At 39.0% G+C, this 22,629-nt stretch overlaps 2 protein-coding genes across 3 annotated transcripts in view; one reads left to right on the top strand and one right to left on the bottom strand.

Annotated features, from left to right (window-relative positions):
- afap1l2 (actin filament associated protein 1-like 2) overlaps positions 1-11,500 on the bottom strand; it is a 28,427-nt gene extending 16,927 nt beyond the window's left edge. The window contains exons 1-2 of one of the 2 annotated variants that reach the window (XM_068305193.1): positions 11,140-11,500; positions 1,722-1,850 (exon numbers count right to left, since the gene is read on the bottom strand). In XM_068305193.1, coding sequence (XP_068161294.1) covers positions 1,722-1,850; positions 11,140-11,155 — 145 coding nt within the window. In that variant the 5' untranslated portion in view covers positions 11,156-11,500. Of the gene's footprint in view, positions 1-1,721; positions 1,851-11,139 lie in introns of those variants that run through there. The other variant, XM_068305194.1, reaches the window with a different exon arrangement.
- A 6,727-nt stretch (positions 11,501-18,227) lies between these two features.
- atrnl1b (attractin-like 1b) overlaps positions 18,228-22,629 on the top strand; it is a 49,924-nt gene continuing 45,522 nt past the window's right edge. The window contains exons 1-4 of the mRNA XM_068305558.1: positions 18,228-19,343; positions 21,454-21,537; positions 21,979-22,092; positions 22,341-22,469. Coding sequence (XP_068161659.1) covers positions 19,093-19,343; positions 21,454-21,537; positions 21,979-22,092; positions 22,341-22,469 — 578 coding nt within the window. The 5' untranslated portion in view covers positions 18,228-19,092. The remainder of the gene's footprint in view (positions 19,344-21,453; positions 21,538-21,978; positions 22,093-22,340; positions 22,470-22,629) is intronic.

The raw sequence follows: 22,629 nt of genomic DNA on the forward strand, positions 1-22,629 counted from the left end.
TTTTGACAATGATTCAGGCAAGCTGGCAGAAAATATTCAATTCAACAGAAGCAACATGGTTTTAAGGTACCGAAAGTGGATGAATTCCACCCAATTTGTTAATATAGTCCTGTAAAACTATAATCATAATAAAGTGGTTACTTAAATAGGTAATTTAATACTACAGTGGATTACTTGAAAAATATAGCAAATTGTCACATTACATAATGTGCTTTGATTCAAATCAGTGGTCTAACCACCAGTCAAAACTTTTGGAATTTGAATCACAAATAAATACTATTTGTGGTTACAATTCAACCAGGTTTAATTGCCATGTAATCATAAATACCCCAACATTAGCAAATATTAATAAAGAATACTGAGAAAATGTCTGAGGTTAATTTTAAGTTTTTCGTAGAAATGATTTCCAGTTCGAAATAGAGTTTGTCTTAATCCAGTCAATAATGTACATTTAGCATGAAAACAATTGAATGTCTGAGGGATTTAATAACTATAATATCATATTCAAATACATACATATCTCTGGAGTCTATCTCAGCTGACACAAGGTGAGGTCCACCCTAGAAAGGTTTCAGTTCATTGCAGGGCCACAAGACAGATGATTGTCACTTATGATCAATGTTGAACTGCATTGGCTTTATTGGTGGGTGGAAGCCAGAGAACCTAGATGAAATTCACAAATGCCACACTAAAAAGTTCTCAGGTGGATTTGAACCAAATACCTTCTCAGCTGAGAAGAATAAAATGCTATCCACTTCTCCTACACAAATTTCAGTTCATGGTGTTATTCAAAATAAGAGCTGGGTCAGCTCCTGAACTCTATGTCAACTTAATATTAACTTTCAAGTTTTACTATTTGTTAATTAAGTTACCCGGTTCTTAATATGGAGTTGTGTTATTATCAACAGATACACAGTCCTCATATCTTACTACCTCTCCTACTAATTTACATTTTCTTGACGCATATAAGGTCTGTACTGTGCATACACCAATCAGCAATTGCAATAAAACCACCTCTTTTTCTCATCAGTCAAGTCATGAACTCTACAAGACCTCTGAAGGTCTTCTATGATATCTAGCACCAAGATGTTGGCATCAGATCCTTTAATTCCTTGGAAGTAAAAGATGGGGTTTCCATGGATTGGACCTGTTTGTCCAGTATATCCCTCAGATATTTGATTGGATTGAGATCTGGCAAATTTGGAAGCAAAGTCAACACCTTGAAGTTGTTGTGTCCTCTAACCATTCCATTCCACTGCTCTATGTTCCACTTCTGATGTGCATGGGACAGGGTCAGCATGCACTGTGTTACACTGTATATGATGCACTGTGTTCTGACACTTCTTTAAAATAACAACTTGCAAAAAAATTTTCAACAATTTTGTGCTACACTAGCTTTTCATGCTACACTCTGCACCAACAGGCCACGAGAGTCCATGATGCAGGCACCAATTCATCAGTTGTCCTTCCTTAGACTACTTTTGGTAGGTACTAACCAATGCAGACCAGGAACCACCAACAACATTTTTGGAGGTGATCATGGCTGGGCGATCTAGCAATCACAATTACGCTATTTACAATCTGATGCTTACACTTATTCTTTTTTTCTACTTCTACTTCTAGGAACCATTGTGATTAGACAATGTTATTCACTTCAACTTGAATTGGCTAGTGTTCCGGCTATCTGGTGTATTGTTCTATTCTGCATCATTCCATCATACCACTGGATGCTCCATAGGACTGGAGGAGATCAGCGAGCAAGCCCTTCTGGATGGTAGCATTCCCACTGAGGGTCTCCTTATCCAGGATGAGCAGGAAACGGTGGAGCTCCATCAGGAGATGGTCCAGCACTGGAAGCACAGGCAGACAAGAGGATCTCAGAAGTGTAGCAGAATGAAAAAAATTAAAGAAGCACACCTTGCTAATTAAAAACAAAACAAACAAACAACAACAACAACAAAAATCACACAAATAAAGCCACTGATGTTTCCAGTCCAAAAAATTATACTTCATAGCTAAGCCCAGGAAAAGTGCAATACTTTTTAGTATTTTAACAGTGAAGCCTAAAAATATTGTGCAAGCTATTTTATTTCACTCCGTCATTTTTGTGCTTCAAACTTCACGCTGTATGCCAACATTTAACATGGGAGAGACTCTTAAGAGGTTTTCAGCTGGCAACAGGCAATAACCACTGAGACTTGATGTCATTCAGTCATTACTTCCATCCAGTTGCTATTGACACTTCCAAGTCTGTCAGAGTTTGTTTCGGGAATTGCACTGGTTTAGTGAAAGGTCATGCTAAGAGGGGGAGGAGCCTGGACCAGAGTCAGCGGGGCCAGTGTGTCTGGGAGCAGCCCACACACATCCTTCAGGGGTCAGTGCTGAGCTCAGAGCCCTCCTTGTGTGGGGAGCTCTTTGTGTTTCCCTTCACTGTCTCCTGGCCTCATGAATAGGCCCCTCACTACAGTGGGCCTCACTGTGTGAGCACTTCAGCAAAAGATGAGACAGAAGAGGATAAAGAAGAGAGACATTATTAAAAGGTTGATTTAATATCAAAGGGGGTGTTACGCATTTCTGGAATGTTTGAAATCCCCAACACAATGTATGCAGTTACCTTTTGATGTTTTTTCTAAATGTGTCCCCATATTATAATATGTTGTATTTTTATCTCCACTTGGGTAAATTTGAAAATAGTTATATATTTAACCACACAGGGCAGTCATGTAAAAGTAATTTGAGATAAAACACTTTAATGATGGAAATAATGCTCACTCAATGGAGTATCTCAATCTCTTTGGTTGTTGAGAAGAATATAATAACATTTTAAAGACTCCACTCTCAGGAATGCTCAATCCAGAGTGTCACAGTTATTATGGGCTACTGTACATTGTAACCTCTGCCAATGGAGTTGGATGGAGGTTACTACATGAGATCATTATATGAAAAGATTTGGCTGGATGACATTTTTAAAGAATGGCCTTAATACATAAATTTTTTCTTTATTCTTATTTTGAAATCGAGTAAATGACCTACACAAATTGCAATCATTCCTGTTTGTATTTCCACACATATTACATTAAAGTTATTGTTAGTGTCCCTGTGATCTGTTTTAATTTAATGTTCATTTATGTTTTCATTTTTTGAAATATGTTTAAATCCTGGACCCATCAATTTATAAAAAAAAGCTGTCGATTTTATTGATGATAGTTTGAGGATTTTTATCATAAAAATTTTAAAAAGAAGAAGTTGTACGAGATGGGGGACATGATGACAAAAATCTTATCAAAATTACCAGTTAAGACAGTCTTTGACTTTGTCAAGGATATCGAGATATAAAAATAAAGGCAGACACACCGCAGAAAAATTGATCTACCACTGATATCATCATCTGTTTCAACGGAAATGCTTCAGTCTCCATTCAGTAAATCAAAATTCCTTCAACACGTAGAGCAAATTGCTCCTCGCTGCTTGTAATCTTTTAAAACTGTCAGCTCATCGTTTTTATGGTGTGGCTCCTTCTGGCTCAAAGTGATCACTAGCTGAGCCTAGTGGGGGAGTTCAGTAACGCCCTTTCCCCTCTCTCCTATGCTCCCACACATCAAAGAATCTCAGCATAGGGGGAAATTTCTGCAAAATAAGGTGTAAGACCCTGGTAAGCTTTGCCTATGGAGATGACGAGAGGCTTTCCCAGAGCTACAACAAGCTGAGTTGTTTTTAATGACTCCTGCTCAAGCTGAGTCAACTACTGCAGAGAGGCCCTGTGGTGGGAGGGTCTGAACCATGGAAAACATCGCTGGTTCTGACACACACACATTCACCACGGATGTAAAGTAATTAAAATATACTCGAACAACAGACGCTGACCCCCTTCTGTGTCCAGTGGTTGCTATGATGATTAAAAATCACACACATTTACTTTCATTACATTTCAAATTGATGTCTGACGGCAAATGTTTGGCAGCCCAGTGCGATGCTAAACATTTTTCCAGCTTCTCCTTTTTGTGTGTTTGCATAAATTGACTCTGATGGCCTTTTGGATCGGGGGACCCTGGGAAACAGAGTCAGCTGACAGCACAGGGAGGTCTGTAGCAGGCAGTCTCTGTAGGCTATGGCTTGGCCAGGCGCCCACTCCACATCCACAATGAGTGACCACAGCCTCCACAGAATAAACAACTCACTTCTGTTGAATGGCCAAAAGGAACCGGAGAGACCATCATCTAGCCAGAAACCTTTTTTTTTAAAAAAAAACCAAACAACAAAAAACAAAAACATATTTTTGTGATCCTGTTAAAATACAATACACATGGAAAGTCAGAAGAAAATGAAGTGAGCTATACAAAATGAATTTTGTGTTAATAATTAATTAAGCATGAGGGAAACTTTTCTTCCTCATGCCTGAGGTCATACTTCCTGGTTAAAAAACCCAATCTCCAACCCCTGAGATATTCACTCATAATGTGTTTCGTACGGTGCTCCGATAGCTCATACTCATTCATACCAGCAAAGTGCACTTGAATCATCTCATAAGGGTAAGAAATAAGGATGAAATGTCCAAGAATGTCCAACACAATCTCTTAATGTCTTTGAGTGCATCTATATCTACGTATGGATCTGATCACATGTGAACAGCCTTCAAGCACAGCTGATGACCTCCTGGGTGTCGTCTGAAGCAGACTGTATGGTGTTCCTCGAAGAAGGAACTTAAGTGTGCATAAAAATTGTGACTGCGCATTTTGGAAAAGGACAACATCAATCTTTCTTGAGTTGCAAATTAGTGAGAGCCTTTGTTCGGAGTCATGCAAAATGAAGCAACCAAATCCTGCTGGAGCAAGATAAGACTGCATTCAAAAAATCCATGTTTAAACCTTTTGTGAAAATGGGTTTTCCATTACTAAAACAAGACATTCTTCCATTCTCCTTGCTGAATTTGAACATATTTTTCTAATAAAAAATTGAGTCTTTTTAGAATCTTGGCAGCAGGAGAGGACTTGCATCAATTTTGACAAGTTTTTCATGTTTCATGAAGACCTGCTTGTCTTCTCAATACAATCAGACTTCCACCCAGGTTAAGTGGTTTCCTGATCTCATTATACCATTTGTTGGGATCAGTCATGCAATCATGGACAAATTCATCTACCGTGTGTCTTACATGAAGCTGGGAGAAGTCAATCCTGTGTAACAAGCTATCCGAGGGCCAAAACTTCATCTGAAAAAATGCACAACAATGTAAAATGCTGATGTTGTGCTGGCAAACAATAAAGCACCACAGTCTTTACTTAATTAACATGATTATAACATTGCTGACTCAGCTTACTGCAAAAGTCATTAAACAATGTTACAGTGGAGTTGTCACCGTTACTTGTTGCTTGGCTGTTTATCCGACTGTGGTTTCATCTGTTTGGTATTCGAGTTGAGAGACAGCAGTTTTCGGATACTGCAGCTCAACTTGCAAACATGTGTTGATTCAGCAACACAAAGCAGAATTAAATTTTACAGTAAAACTGCTAATGCTAATGCACTGATAACACCACACTATGCATATGACAATCAAAATGTTCGACTGCCTATTTGTGCAAATTAAATTATGTTCGTGACAAATATCTTAACAAGATCAGTTCTTCTGAATGAGGGAAACATCTCCATTAATTCTGTTTTAACAGAAATCAATGTTCGGCAGATACACTAAACATCCTGTGAGAAAATCTACAATCCCACCTCAACGGGAAGTGATGGGAAAAAGCAGAATTGAGACCAATGAACCAATGTTTGAACAACTGCTTTATGCGGTGTCACAGAGTCAAGGTGCATCTGCTCTGGTTGACAGAGAAATTGACAGAAACACAGCATTTGGTCGCCAAACGTCTGGGATAAAACATACAAATGATATTAACCATTGGTTCTGTTTCAATCCACACAATTGGAAGAAGGGCTGTGATATGACTGCTTTGTTCCAGCCTGACCTTTCTATGGTGAGAGTAGCAGATAACTGGCTAATAACCAGAGCCTTAACAAAGAATCAAAAACTGATTTGATCGGTTTGATTGCTATTGGCAGTCACGCTGGTCTTTCTCCTTGCAGCTTGCTGGGTTCAGCTGTGGGGCAAGGACTGTGTGGACATGGCTGGATTAAACCAAGCTGTGTTTTGGTGTTATTGCCGTAGAAACCTGAATAAGAAAGGGGGGACTCAACATGATGACTTCAGACGAGGGGCTCTATGAGTCTGAAGGCAAAGGAACTAATGTGACACAAGAGAGAAGTGGAAAATAAAGGCCTTTATGATAGAAGTACAGTAGTACATTTAAAATGACAGGTAGAACAAGGATCCCCTTGTCTTGTCAATGTGACTTTTTGTGTTTTCAAAAAGGAACATGACATTTTTGATAGACCACCTACCACCAGCAAAAAAATTCTAAAACGTTGCAGTTAATAGTTTCTCCTCATTCACTATAGGAACCACTCCTGTGTGGTTAAAATATTCAAGCAATTCAGACTGTTTCTACCTTTATAAAATAAACTAAATGAAATCTTGTGAGAACAATAGAGAAGGTAAGAAAGAAGGCATTGAAGAAGGAGCGCAGAGGTACAGCTGACATGAATCAGCAAAACAAACTTTCCTCGGATTCCACGTTATTATGCAGATGCACATAATAGAGACAGGAATTTGTTAGGACAACAAATTCCTCTTTCTTCTGTAAGTTACTCCTCTTTCATCTTCCCTCTGTCCAAACGGCTGAAAGCCTCCTTTATTTATGTCATGCTTCAATGTCTCTTTTTTCAGTCTTCTGATCTATGCTGTGTCTGTAATATTGAGGCTTACACCTCACCCTTTGGAGGTATCAGCCTGTACTTACAGATGAAAGACGATGATTGCTTCAAAAAAAAGAAAAAATATCTTCTTGCAGCTGATGGGCAAAAGCAAATGCATATCAATTGGAACACAGTACATATTATTGTAGGCCCCGTGGATGAAGGCTTTGTCTCAAAGTTTGATATTCTGACTGCTGATAGCATGATGTTTAACGTGAATGTGTGTTAACTTAAGTCAAAGATATATATGAAGTAAAAGAAAAGCTCAATAATAAATAATAATGTTGAGTTGCAGCCCAAGCCATTTATATAGACAGCTTGTGGAACCCTGACAAGTTGTTAGATACTTGTAAGGTCAATAAAATCTTGGACAAATGAAACAAGCTTTAAGGTAGCTGAAATTTTTTGTGCGTGGGATTTTCAAAAGAAAAGTCAATATCCTTTTGCAAAAAATGTGACTCAAACAGAACAGGAGGTTATCATCTATTACAGCTGCTCTTATATTGTGACCTTCTCAGGACTAAATGGAAGACACACAGAGGCAGCAGCTATCTGCTGAACACAATGGAGTATCTGGTCATCAAAGAGTCGGATTTCAGCTCACTACTGGAGAGAAAAGATGTACAGAAATCCTGTTACCAATTATTTTAGCTATCTGCCATGCCAAGGAAAGATAACTCTCTTTCCCATTTGGTTTTTCACACACACACACGCACGCACGCACACACACACACACACACACACACACACACACACACACACACACACACACACACACACACACACACAGATGAAGAATGTGTCAGCCTTGAGCCACAAGGCAGAAAAGGCTCAATGTGGTTCCATCTCCTCTTCTTTTTGAAACACTCCCCCTCCATCTCTTTCTCCATCCTCCTTTCTCTTTACATCAGCGTATTCCATTGGACGCGAGCAACACTCTGCAGCCTCATTTTCTAGCTACTGTGAAGTGTGTGTTTAAGTTTGTGTGTGGGCTTTAACCAGCAGTCGTTTTTCAATTAAGACACGTTTTGTAGTGACAAAGAGTTTTGCTTTAGAGGCCTTGTTCTGGAGCTTTACAAGGCGACAGACTTGAAGCAGCTGCCGACAAACAAAAACTAACTGGCAATGCCTCCTGAGCCAACCACATAAAAAATCCTCTGCTTGGTTATTATGACACAGATAAGTAGGCAGGAGGACTGCATGGAGAGTGAGAACTCATATGCCTGTGATTATAAGTGCGTAAACTCCTGTTCTCCTCCTCTAAGTACCACTTCCTTCAAAAAGGGACCTGGTGAGAAAAAACACAATGTTTGCCTGATCTACAGCTCCTGTATCCAATAAACAAAAGCAACGTTTGATGTGTTGCAAGTGATCACAGGAGACCCAGAGGGCAAAAAGGGCCAAACTCACGTGGAGCTCTGCTCCGCCAAGGATCAGAAAGGCTGTTTTTCTTTTCATCATTTTTATAGCTCAGTCAGGCTTCCTGAATTGCATGCACTCAGCTCACTCTTTGTCAGGAAGTACAGCTTCCCTCATGCGCACGGGTTAACCAGCAGACCCCATGCCTGCTCTGATGGCCTATATCTTACGCTTCCTTTTCCTGAACTTACGGGAGGTCAGACCCATTAAACTTACCGACTCTGTCACATCATGTCACACTAAAAAGCTCACTTCATGCTTGGAGTTGACATTAGTCAAACTGAATTTATTTTACCCAACAGCAATGTTGATTAGCACAATCATGGCTTTTGAAAGAAGCGAGGCTTTCAAAACACGTCAAAACAGAGACGGGTTGACAATGTGTACATCAAAAAAATGTTCAAAAACATGTCATACAGAGAGTATATAATATGTTATATATAATGTATTATTATATATAAACTCAAATTATATTATCCATTGGTCCTTTATATAAGCAACTGGAGAGCAGCTACATATCACCTCTCACATTGTTCTACATCAAATGCATTCTTTACTGAACATGAAGAATTTACTGTAAAAACAAAATCATTTGTCAAAGCAGGTAAAGTCGAGTCAGCTTTAAAACTATAGTTGCTTGTTTGCCAAGTTAATAATAATACAGCCATCCAAGAATTTCAAATCAAAACGCCCGTCATCCGCCTCCATTTGTGTTGCATTTTATTTTGGCAGGGTTCATAGGATTGCATTATTGTTGGAGTAGACGCCTGATGCTGGAGGCAAGATATAGAGTCATCATGGATCCCATTCCTTTGCTGGGTGAAAACCAGATGCAAAAAATAGATTGTATTGAATACAGACACACTTTACCAGAAACTGGCAAGTTTGTAATATGGAAACTAAAACAAGCAGCAGCATTAGGTGGAAGACACTGATTGATGAGGAAAAACATAATACTGAAGAGGATCCTGTTAAACTTATGCATTCCCTTTAAAAAATGATACTTTTCATCAATTCTAACCATGTTCAATATTATTAGTCACTCAGTCCAAGCACAGCTCCAGGTGGCTTAACTGATTCGATGTTCTGGCAGAAATGATATTTGGCGACAACAGCTGCTAAAGTGTTCCTTTGGAACAAAACCTGAGTGAGTCACGTTTGAGAAACACAGTAAATCCAAAATATTGAACAATGCTCGTCGTTGTCATTGGTCTCCCTGAATTTTCCCATGCTTCCCTTCAATGTTCCTTCTCAGCTGGCTGCCTGAGGCGATCTAATTCAGTGTCCCGGAGCTCATGCAGGAGCTACCAAAACAGTGCCTTCCTATTCCAATTTTAACCTCATACAGCAGCTCATTCTGTGCATATTGTAACTAAGGTAACGGATCGCTGGATCCTTAATCACTCAAGCTTTCCCGTACTTTTTCTGCAAAATCAATTATCTAAATCAAAAGTTAAAAATAGTTTGATTGGGACATAAGCACCTGGGGAATAAAGCTCATGTGGTTGATACAATGACTTTTAAACTTACAACTGATGAAATTTATGATCCATCCATCATCTGCAATTTTCATAATTCTAGTCAATATATACTTCAATAATAGCAATTACTGAAGTTACAGAAGCCGTGATGAATTTATCATTGTCTCAGCAGACTGCTGCTTGACTCTATAATCTGATAGAAAACAACAAAACAAACAAACAAACTACAATTCCCCAGTGTCAAAACTAACATCTTGACTGAATATGAAATCCAGGCAGTTCCAGACTGGTTCCAATTTTAAGAAATTGGAATCAGAGAATATGTGACAATATTTTTTGAAAATATATTGAATAATTCCAGTCCATCAATTCTTGTTTCACATGTATTTTCAATGCATAAATGAAAGAACAAATAAAGGAACTGAATGCAGACCAAACAAAAGCCTCTGCTGCCCCTCAGAAAACAAAGATGCCCAGAACACTTCTGCGTTTGGCTGCTTACATCACTGGAAATCTAATTTGAAACAGTGTGGGAGTAAACAGATCTGACTGTCCAGTCAGCTGGAGAATGGGAATGTTGTGGAAAGACTGTTTCCTTTCAAATTGTGGTAATCCTATTCCAGTTAAACTAGTTGCAGTTGTTTGCGATCCAGCTGCCTCACTTCACCCAGCTGCCTCACCCAGCCCACTGACTGTGGTCGGGTGTGTGTGTGTGTGTGTGGGTGTGTGTGTGGGTGTCTTAATGTGTTGATGGTCATCAACAGTAACACATCTCCCCATGCTTTTCTTCAGATGTTCTGTGTGCAATAGGTGAGGTGTGCTTCATGCCAACCACTCTACTGACACGAAAAGCTTTGAGTAAACCCACAAGGAAGCAAAGAAGGCCTAGCTCATCCCTCATGGACAAATAACCACAGGAATTTAAGGAATTTTGGAGTACAATGTTGCTGCTATTGGCATTAATCAGTGGCCACAATGTAAACTTGAAGGGGAGGCATATGAAGATAAGTCTTAGGCTGCATATTTAAATGATTTTGGTGACACAGGGTGTATTCAAGTTATGTAGTCAGCAGTTTCAATCTCAGGGATCTTTGCTCAACGGCTGTTTACAGTTTAACAAGAGACCCTGTTTAACCCATCACCCAAGGGATTTTAATAACCTGTATTAGCCCCAAAGAGGTGACCTGTATCCAAACCTGGATGTAAAACAATGTCAAACACTGAAAAAGATGGGGGAAGATCTGATTTCTTCTCCTTCTACTTGGTGTTTAAAACATGTAAATTACTTATTTTCAGCCAAAACCCGCGAATATCAAAACGCATTTCATCATGTATGCATACGGAAAATCAAATCAGAACCAAAAACGGAACATAAATGGGGAATGACATGAGCAGTCATGTAATTGACACAGAGCTCAAAACTCCCTCGTACCTTTGTGCTTCTCCATTGCCTCGCAGTTTCACCTTCCTGCCCTTCGCTTTGCTCCTCTCATAAAATCAAACAATCCCAAAAGTTTGATGATACGTTTTGAAGATGACGGAACAGCCAAAAAGATCTTGGGAATACAGCCCGGCGCTCCCGTTTTCAACAATATACTGACTGATCCACTGACTGACTTCCCCTCTATAGACTAACTTTTTGTGACGGAACAACAGCGCTCTCCTCTTCTTCCAAATCTGAGTTGTCGCGCCTCCTCCAGCATCCAGTACGCAGCTTGGCTGCTCCTGCAAAGTGGAGACCCCCAGGTGGTATTCAAAGGATCCCACGGGTTTATTAATAAACTACAGTATTTAACTTTCGACACTCAAAAAAAAAAAAAAAAAAAAGTAATCACATTAAATAGAGGCGTCGTGGGTTTCTTTTTAAGTGCGTTTATCGTCTAATCCGCAGTAAATTGTGCGTAAAACCTCAAAAAAGAGCCGACGGGAAGTCAAAATCTCAGAGGACAAGTTTCTAACTAAATCTATTCATCTCGGTTTGGAAACGAATGAATAGGTTCATTTATGGGTGAGGGCAGATAACTGTGTCGGAAATGTGTGTGAAATCATTTTTTTTCCAGGGTTTTGTAGTGTTGACTGTAGAAAGTGATGCTTTCTGTAAACACATCTCCGTAGGAGGAGGCGTGCCGGGTCGAGGTATGTGAGGCATGTCGCTCAGACACATTCCAGCAGATGATCATAGCGAATGAACTTCTGATGGTTTTGGATAAATACATGGATCAATACGATACTGCAGTTCAGGAAATGAACGCGTTTCGCATCAGTCAGATCAAAATCCAAACAGCTGCATTTCAATACAGGAAGCAGTCCAGTGACGTCATATGATGCTGATTAATAATCAAGGAATCCATATCGCTTCACAATTTGCAAGATCAGGAAATATAATAATAAGGTAGTTAAAATGAAAATGCCAAGGTATGAACAGATCATTATGTTCTACCACTTTGTACAATAGTTTCCCCAGTGGTTTTGTAATCTCTTGATTGTTCATAAACTACTTATAGTAAACACATGATAGATTCTAAGGTCAGTCAAGCTCAGAACACAATCTACCTATTTTTTCTTGTGGAGGAGGAGGAGAGAAAGTACCAGAGGACATGACACAAATACTGGAATAATACAATGTACAAATAACAAAGGCAGAAACAGAACAGATGCCTGATTAGAAATTATGTGCGTACCACTTACCGCCTGCATGAAATGGTGATAAATAAACGTTCTTCTGAAGAGACCAAATTAAGAGAAATGCACTCATTAATAAACCTTTTTTTCTAGGCTCACAGATTCAGCAGTGAATTATGATATTCTAAATTAAATTTTGTGTAATCAGTGGCGCATGTGTATGAATATGGGTAAAAATCAACAATATCTACTTATCTACACTTATCCCACAATATAGTCAAGTCAAAGTCAAAGTCAGCTTTATTGTCAAATGTACCATGTATGCATGACATACAGCACAGATGAAATTGCAGTCCTCTCTGACCCACGGTAGACAGTACAACAGGCAGTACAACACAGGTAGTACAACACGGGACAACACAGGCAGTACAACACAGGCAGGACGCACAGGCAGGACAACACAGGCAGCACAACACAGGCAGTGCAACAAGCAGTACAACACATGCAGTACAACACATGCAGTACAACACATGCAGTACAACACAGGCAGGACAACACAGGCAGTGCAACAAGCAGTACAATACAGACAGTACATCAGACAGTACAGCACGAAGTATAAGACGAAAGTAAATATAGTAAAATATTGTGGGATTGTGCATCAGTCCTTTTGCTCAGTACATGAGATGACTGTTTAAAATGGGAAGATTTATTTGTGTATCACTATAAAAATAACACAACCAGGTTTACATCCATCTCTGATGACTTTACTTTCTAATAATAACACCATTAACTTCTTAAGAAGCATTCCATTGCATGTTAATGGAAACATAACAATACGTGATATAATGAGCTGTGAAATGCACCCTTTGTTACATTTGAGCTGTGCATGAATTGCTAATAGTAATAATTTAAGTGCTTTAGACTCAACATCACATCTGACCATACACCAGGAAAGCAAAAAAAAGAGGCAAAAAGAGACTCAAAGATAAATAAAAACCCTTCATCTGAAGTTTTATGAGTAGCAACAATTTGATAGCTTATGGAAAAGCTTTTCCAGTAATGAGAACATTCCTATGTGAAGATCTAAAAAGTGCATTTTGAATTATCTGTTTTCTTAGCTATGTTCTGTTTACAGAAAATAGACTGACATGACACGACCACCCCCTGACTCCCGCTTACAGAATTTAACTGTGTGTGTGTGTGTGTGTGTGTGTGTGTGTGTGTGTGTGTGTGCGTGCGTGCATGCGTGCGTGCGTGCGTGTGTGTGTGCGTGTGTATGCGTGTGTATGTATATCCTTCAGGGGGTGAATTGCATGGGAAGAATAAGTTATTCTGATCTATCGACAGAGCAGATTGTAGTGTATTTGTTCAAACAGGTGATATGGACAAACACATCAAAAACAAAGCATAAATATCTTCAAATAACTATGTTTCACGATTTGTTTTCATCAAGGTGAGATAAATTCCAATTCTTTATTTTCTTTAACTACGGTGAATTGCATATTTATACACTAGTAAGATCGGATTTCTGTAATGGTCCTTAAATCCTTCTGCGTTTGTGAACACTTATAGTCATCGGTGTAGGTTCAGAAAAAACGCTGTGATATTATTTCTAATGTCTCACTCCATGAATTAATGGTATATTTTACTGCATGCAGGACATGAATGAAACTTGTATGAAGTAAATTGAAAATTAAACTCAAGTCAAAAAATGCAATTGAAATAAATGGAGGAATTTAGATTTAAGTTTTATTAATAATAATAACAACATATCTTTTTTAATCCTTGGTTTGTCTTTAGCAGCAACAGTTAAAATTAGTCACAGAGTCTGTTACGTATTACAAAAACCATGCACGCACATATAAACACACATATATACACACACAAGAGAAATTGACCTAATGTGTGAGATTTCAGAAACTAAGTCACAAAGTTGACCAGAATCAAACAAATTCAAAGGAGTTTCTTAGTTCTTTCAACATAGAGATGACTGGAAAGGGATGGATGAGACTGACCTGTGTGCTACACGGGGCTGCTAATCTCAGCAGGTGTTTATCGGACCTGAAACTAGGATGCAACTAGTCTCTGGGATAGAGAGTGGGATGGATGACTTTCTGTGAGCTAAAGCCAATGAAAGTCTTCCACAATCCCTCAAGAATGCTACCATTTGATAACCCTGAGTCAAACCCAGCACCATACTGTATGTGACAGACAAACTGCTGGCCATAAGAGAAGTCTGGTCAGTGGGTGGATCAGTCTGCCAAACCTCTACAACCATGCGCCTTAATTGATTTATGGCTTTTATGATTTTGGTTTTAGAATATAGCAAAAAACAAAACAAAAAAACAAAACAAAAAAACCCCCAAAGAGATAAAATTGACTCTTACTGAGATACTTTCAATGACGTTCATTCAAAACTACTTTTTCTGCCTCTTCCTTAGGATACACTCTGTCCTGTTACAATTACATGTATTTCAATCCACTACTTTATGGACAAATGATGACCTTCTCTGATCAATATTCAATATTTCTTTCTATACATAAATACAAAAGTAAAAACTTTAATCTTTAGGACAACCATAATATATTGTAATTGTTGAACTGTTATCCTTGATCCTGTGCCTCTGCCTGGATCACAGCACGGACTTTGCCATGCTCTGAACGGCTTGCTAAAAAGTCAACAGGTGACGTACAAGCGCTTTTTCACACTTCAGTGTTTGGGTTTGAAACAGTGGTGAAACTGTGAATTTGAGTCTGGCATGATGGCTCAGCATGAATTGAAAACGAGGGTGGTCTGGATTTTTTCTTCTCCACTCTTCATTTGTCCATCCACAGCAAAAAAGAAGCTCTTCTTAATCCAGCAGGGGAATTCCTGTTGTGCAGCAGACCTTTGGACGCGCCTGAGCTGTGTGGGTGGTTTTAGGTCAGGTTTTGATGATTTGGGATCGTCATATTTCTCCATTTGTGTGTAGGTGTGAGATAGGAGTTCTAACAGTGGTATATAGAGATACGCCCACTTCGCAAGGTTAGATTTTTGTGTCAAAGTTGAAACTATAGTTTGGAATTTTCCCCTTGTTTTGTGCAATTTATTAGGCACAAAGAATTCTCCTCAGCTGTGAATCAGAGGCCAGGGGTCACTGACTCAACCTTGGATTCACACTGGACACTCCTCGATTCACAGGAATTCTTTCATGTTTGCACACATATGTAAAGACACGTCATGCTCCACCAATCCCCCTGAAAAGAAACCCACGTTTATTAAGGTATTTCTCATCTAATCTAGACTAAACCATGTGGTCCCTCTGACTGTTACGTCTGGGAATTTCCAAAGAAAGTTGAATCCACTGACTTTGCTGTACCTCCCTGTTGTTTTTGGAACATTTAGCCCAAGAATGCAGGGGACATGGGCTTCAGACACACTACACCTCATAGCGATGGTGCCTATTTCTCTGTATCAGAGGGGTTTTGCACCTGACCAAACGCCAAGAGTGTCTCCCGTGGTTTGAGTGGAAGATTGTTAAGTCAGAGAAAGATAATATTGTTCATGTTAGATCAGGTTCATGGTAACGTCTGAGGAAAATTAACAGTGTTTATTCGGATTTGAATGTGTGCACCTGACTCATGCAAAGGCTGAAAAAAAGTGTGTGACAATCCTTTGTGTGACAATTTGAGTCTTTGCCCACCAGGTAAGATTTGTTTGGATAATGCTGCAAGTATTTTACGCCATTTTGTGGCTCCTAATGCCAAGTAGATGATTTATGAATGTTACAAACCAGCTAGAGGAGTGGGAAATAACATAACACAAACCCAGATACAATATTAAAGTGGGAACATTAAACATTTATTCAGAATCTCGCATTAAAGACGTGTTTGACTAAGACATTTCTTTTAACAAACTAAGGAAAGAGGCCAATGGGCGCTGTTCTAAGATCAGTAAAAATACAACAAACAGAGGACTAGCTATAAAATACAAAATTGACAAAACCTCGGAAACAAAAGTATACCATTGATGCCAAATGACCATACATCAGACGTCATCATTTCCGACCTCTCCCTCCAATGAAGCAAGCCTCGATACGTGCTTCGCGGAAACACCCCTTCCCTTACTCGGCCTCCATATGAAACGTCACATCACTACCTGCTGCGACACCGTGATCCACTGAGTGGATGAAGCGGGAATTTATTCAAGATACAGAAGACTGGAGGGAAAACTGGAACTAGGACCAGTACACATCACAGATTTACAATATTAGCACTTATATTCTATGCTCAACATCTTTAGATGAAGAACGTTTAGGAAACAGGTTTTATTTTGAAAGGTAAATATTTTTAAATGAACAAAAGTAGGTGACTTGTAAAAGCTATATCAGTACAATGAATTTCAATGCCCATTAGCCGACAGAATAAATTGTCTCTTTAAATTGACAAGTCTTATGTTTATGTCTCCCTTTGTCTTCTTCTTACGTGTTATGTCTGCATTCGATTACAACTGAGGTGCCTTGTTAGTTGGTTGTCCCAAGAGACATCTCATTCAGCAAAAATGAATGTGAAATGAATGGGGAAAAATCATTGCAGTATAAACATTGCCATCTTTCTGGTATTCATGACAACATTTTGTAACATATTTTTCTAAAAAAAGGTGGAACAAAGATAAAGTAATAGCTGGAACTGTGTTGATGTTACACTTAATGTGAAAGAAAATACTGAACAATAACATAAAAAAAATCCAAAATCTATTTATCCAAATTCTAGGCTCCAACGATTGCTGAACTATTTCTCTTGGGTGCAGTGACATAATGGGAAACTGGAAAACTGAGCTGAGTCGGAAGTTTGTGTTCTTTTTTCCTTTCTTTCTTTTTTGTGGGTTCACTCCTCAGAGGAACTGTGTAACATTGCCATCTGTAGGCATAAATACTGAAGTGGGAACATCTCCAGATAAATTCATGTGAATCAATCAAAGAGAAAAAAAGATAACTACAAAATATTAAAGGGGATATTTACAGCTTGTACTTTAAGTGTAATCTTCCATTACAGTGAGTAAAAAACCAGTTTACTTAATTTGGATGCATTGTTCATGGTCAATACTATCATTTTCATAATACTAGCCCCTTCTAAGACAAAGACTAATACTTTGTGTGTTTAAATCTGATGCTAGGTTATATTCAGAAGCCTGTCTGCTCAGAAATATGAATGATAAGACATCTTATTAAAATGTTCTCCTTGGCTTTGTCACTAAATTTCCTTCAACCCTTATTGTGAAATTAAATTTCTTGAGATGTGACAATAATGAGACAATAGGATGAGACAGTAGGATGAGACAATAATAGATTCATAGATAACCCAAAGCACATATGTGGTTCAAATGCAAATTTCATGGCCCAGCACCTTTGCCAGAATTGAAGTTTGTAAGGCAACTGTAGCTGTGAAAATGACCCTGCCCATACACCAAACAGAATTTTCTCTGCAAAGAAGCTTCTTACCTACTTCACGCATCACACATACAAATGAAATTTTGCTGCTGCAGAGCTTTTGTGGAACATTTTGATGATTTTAACACTAACAAATCACAAGGAAACTGTGTATACAATTTAACACACTACTACATGATAGGGCAACACTGGTTTTCCTGATATCTTTTTTTTATTCATCTGTGTACTGTGTGCCACTGAACAGACGTAATATTACACCATTATTACGCAACTTTAAATGATTATTTTTAAATGTAGGTAATGGGTATTGTTTTCTCTCATATTTGTAGAAGGTGGATTAGGTCTGAGTTACAATAATAACTGTTTATGTGGCCTAGTGGCCTTTTCGACACTGTACCTTTAAATAGAACAAGTTTCCACTGCGCATGCGCAGACTCTGTTTAGTTTTCTCCAACCTGAGGAACTGTCTTGTGTTGCTGCGTTAGCCACATATATCTATGGCGCTAGCCAATTCATCGCTGATACTTCCTGTTATGTTTCTAGAGCTACAGCAGTGCTGTTTACCATTGGAATACAACGAGACGCCGCCACGCAGCACTGTCAACGACATCTACGTTTGAAGGTGTTTAAATTGTCGTGGATATAGACCAGTAAGACCAGCAACAGTTCAAAGTGTTCGTTCAATCCCCCAGTCGGCAAAGACTCGTCTTCCAGCACCTACATCACCCCACATCCCGTGTTGAATGCGGCAGCCTTCACGCTGGGTCCAGGACTTGGTTTCATTTCACACCACGTCCCGTTGTTTATTTCCTGAAACATCTGGCTAGATTATCACGGCTAGCTGAAGGACCGCTATACATAAATATGTGCATCCCTCTTCCAGTCTGAAGGATTGTTTACGCGTTAAAATGGCTGCTGAAATGGCTTTAGGAAGAGACTGTTGTTGAATCAATGCAGTAACCTAGCGCAGGCTAAACTGTAAATAAGCTACGCAGGCAATCAAAACCATAGCTTTAATCGATGTTCGGCTTTTTCGGTCGGTTCTTCCAACAAGAGGCAGGGTGACGAGGATTCCTCCTCCGAATCTATGTGTGCGGTTAACCAAGCAGCTTTAAAAAAAACAAAAACATTTGAAATCAGAAAGCCAATATTGCTTTTTCTTAGCTATTTTGTCCTATGTTATGCTAGCCTGCTTCGCTAAGCCTGACATTTTAAGTATGCACAATGGACGAATATGCATGACTTCTTCGACATAAAAGATACTGCCTGAGTAGCCGTTGCTTTCTCCCGAAGCAGACCTATAGGCCCCGGTGTTGTATGTGAGGGGGGAAAAAATGGACCCTCGGGGGAAATGTAAGACCAAACTCTTTCTCTTTGGACCGAAATTAGCCGCTTTCTGCGATATGCGGTGTATCAACAGATACTTGGTGTTGTACGTTTTGTTTTACTTGGTCGTGTTCACTCACGCCTCCCCGGCGAAATCGTGTGACAAGAGTTGTTTGTCTGGAAAATGTATCAACGGATCCTGCTTGTGTGATCGAGGATGGGTTGGAGACCAGTGTCAGCACTGCCAAGGGAGGTTCACGTAAGTCATCGGTCGTTCACACACCTTACCTTCTCAATATGTGATCGTTCTGCTTAAATTAAAGCAAGACAAACCCACGTTTGATTTACAGTAATGCAGATAATCGGATGGTGAAGGAAAGCTTTGAGAAAGGAAAACTCATTCATATTGTTTTTTTTGTGTGTGTGTTTGAACAGGGTCAAACCACAAGCCTATGAATGTGTAGTTACAAAAGGCCAACAAAAGCTGAACTACTTTGACATTTAACACTATTTGATTAAGTAATTTGTTTTTGTTTCAAATGATCTGCGGGTGTCAATGAGATGAGTAAATGAATGGTAGTTCCGCTATTACTGACTTATGTCTCCATCCGCTCTGCAAAACATCCTTAAAAAAATTATTGCATTTTTATTTTTCCAGAGAGAGGAGCCTCCCAGGGCTTTAAGGAAAGATCTGTCACCAATTTTTTTGTGTATAATATACCTTGTCGTTTATTGGACAATGATATAGTCTATTGTGCCAAAATTGGAAGAACATACTGTGATAATAAGCACTGGTAGATGATATTTACCACAGGCCATTGCTCTTGATGAGTTTTGGTATAGGATGTCATCTGACATGTGAACTAAATGACTGTAGTTTCTTCATGTCTGTAGTCAGTGGAATAGTGACACGCATTGTGTGCTGGTTTAAACGTGATACATTAAAATTGAACAAGTTGCATCCTCCCTCAAAGCGCTTGAAAAATGAGATGTTGAAGTTTTAATTATCATCTCATTGGCAAAAGTTGAAGTACCCAACATCGCAGTTATTTTGACAACGGGAAGGTCTTGCATGGGATGGTACATCCACAATAAGTCCATGATAGGTGCTCTCGAGTGTCTGTGCCGCCTTGACTAATTGCTGGTTGGGTGTTTCAAAAGTATTCCCTGTGATCAGTTAACAAACAATTAACTGTTGAAGCTGCAACAAGTCTTAAATGTTCTTCTTAAAGAGAAGAGCTACATTTTAGGACACATTTCAAGATGAATATTATTATTCTGTTCATACAACAGCATCTTTGTGAGTCATTGTCATTAATTCATCGCCCTGTCAAAATCTTCAACTTTAAAGTAATCCTATGTCACATTATTTATTTACAACAACTCTTATGACCTGGAAAGGAATATCATTGACATTCCAGACCACACATGGAAGCCCAGTGTGATGTGATAAAAGGTTATCAGTCAGGACAATAATCATTTAGATCAGTGAAGTATTAATCTGAACTGAGACATCCAGAGTTGTCTTACAAAATTTCAGGTTGCTGAAAAGAAAAGATGAACAAAAGGACAACCTGTGAGCCAGTGATCTCATTTGTGTGACCACACAGCTTTATGAAGGTGTTACAGAAAACGCATCTGTAATGTCCTGTGATTAGCTTTTTTTAAAGTCCCCTATTGCTGTGATGCACTCCTGTGGAAGATCGTTTCCAGCATTAAACTGGCAACATGGGCAGAAAGAAGCTTTTTAAGAGATGGCTGATTGAGTCCTCTGGTTCGCAGTGGCTGACCTTGAGCTGACTGCCAATTCTTTTTTTTCCCACTTATCCTAAATTGTGAGATGTGGAAAACAGGACACTGAAAGATTCTTTTGGCTTTCTCTGTGATTAACATCCCGCTTCAAAGCGGTGATGTATTGTAATTGTCAGTGTTCGTTCGTTCGTTCGTTCATTTGTTCGTTTGTCCACCAAATATCTTTGCAACCGTTACAGATAGAAAGATGAAACAAAAAGCACATTACTCGGGCGGCAAAGGGGATGAAAATGATATGATGGCCTTGGCCTTGAGAAAGCTAAGTGAAAATCAAATTTCAACTTTTGTACACTCAGGAACCAGAAAAGAAAGACGAGGGAGAAGGCCAGTGTCAGTAAGACCATACTGTAGATCAAAGTTAGTGCTTTGATCTACGAAAATAGGGCAGAGCACTAGCTTTTTCTTTGACCAATGCAAGAAGGTCAGGGTCAAGTTTGAATTCAGGGGTGTCTCGGGATGTTGCAGTCACTGACTGCCTTGGTTCTAGTGTCCAAGCTGCAAACAAAGAACTTAAAAAAGAAAAAAGGTAACAGCATGTAATGGTTTGTTTCTTTCAGGCTGACTGAACCCTCAGGATACCTCACTGATGGTCCAATCAATTACAAGTACAAAACAAAGTGCACCTGGCTCATTGAGGGCTAGTAAGTACTTTCATAAATCAGTACATTTGACTTAATCTTGGACTGCACTGGATATTATTTTGCAAAGTGAACTAAAATAATGCAGTCAGATGAAGCTGATCAGCAGAGAAGGATACACACTTTTGGTCCTCACACAGATAATGTAAAATAGCGCCATGCACTTTTACGGTTCAGACCGCATAGAGCATTTCCATCTTAATGCAGTCATTAAAGAAAGCTTCTTTTCTGTACGTATGCTAGCATAGTATTAACAGCATGATTAATACTATGCTAACCCATATCATCTTTTCATAAAATAAAGAGATGGGTGTGTGGATGAGAAAATATAATAAAATCCAAACATTTCTCAGTGTTACCCTGCATTAAAAGTATGTTCAATGTTTATTTGTGAAACTGAAATCTATGTTTTTACTGTTTCCCTTTTTTTTTTTTTTTTTTTAGCCCAAATGCAGTTCTGCGGTTAAGATTTAACCACTTTGCCACAGAATGTAGTTGGGACCATATGTATGTCTATGATGGAGACTCAATATATGCCTCTCTGGTGGCTGTTTTCAGGTGAGAAGAACCAAAGGGAGCTAGTGAACGATAACATACTAGAACTAAGTCTTATAATGGTGTGCAAGTGTGTAATTCTTATCTATAATTACAAGAAGAGCAACTAGTTTTATCCTAGCAGAGATAATTCATTTGATTTGAAATCGGCATCAGATTCTGTTCATTCGGATTATTTAGAATTATGAGTTTGCTACTAGCTCGCTCGGGATGGGACGTGATGTCATTGATGTTTTGTCATTCCTCTGCAGCGGTCTGATTGTGCCAGAGATACGAGGAAATGAGACGGTTCCTGAGGTGGAGACAACTTCGGGCTACGCACTACTACACTTTTTCAGCGATGCTGCCTACAACTTGACCGGATTTGAAATATTTTACTCGTAAGTGTACAGATGCTACACTTGAAACACTTAAGGAACTGTATGAAACTATACATTATATGTATTTTTTAATGATTAGCTACTCAGCCAGAGCCATTCTTTTGACCTATAGATATTTTTCAGGTTTTCATTAATGTGTCACAATTTTTCTTAGTCTGCA

The sequence above is a fragment of the Antennarius striatus genome, chromosome 21 (genome assembly GCF_040054535.1).
Source record: "Antennarius striatus isolate MH-2024 chromosome 21, ASM4005453v1, whole genome shotgun sequence".
In the NCBI taxonomy this organism is placed as follows: Eukaryota; Metazoa; Chordata; class Actinopteri; order Lophiiformes; family Antennariidae; genus Antennarius; species Antennarius striatus.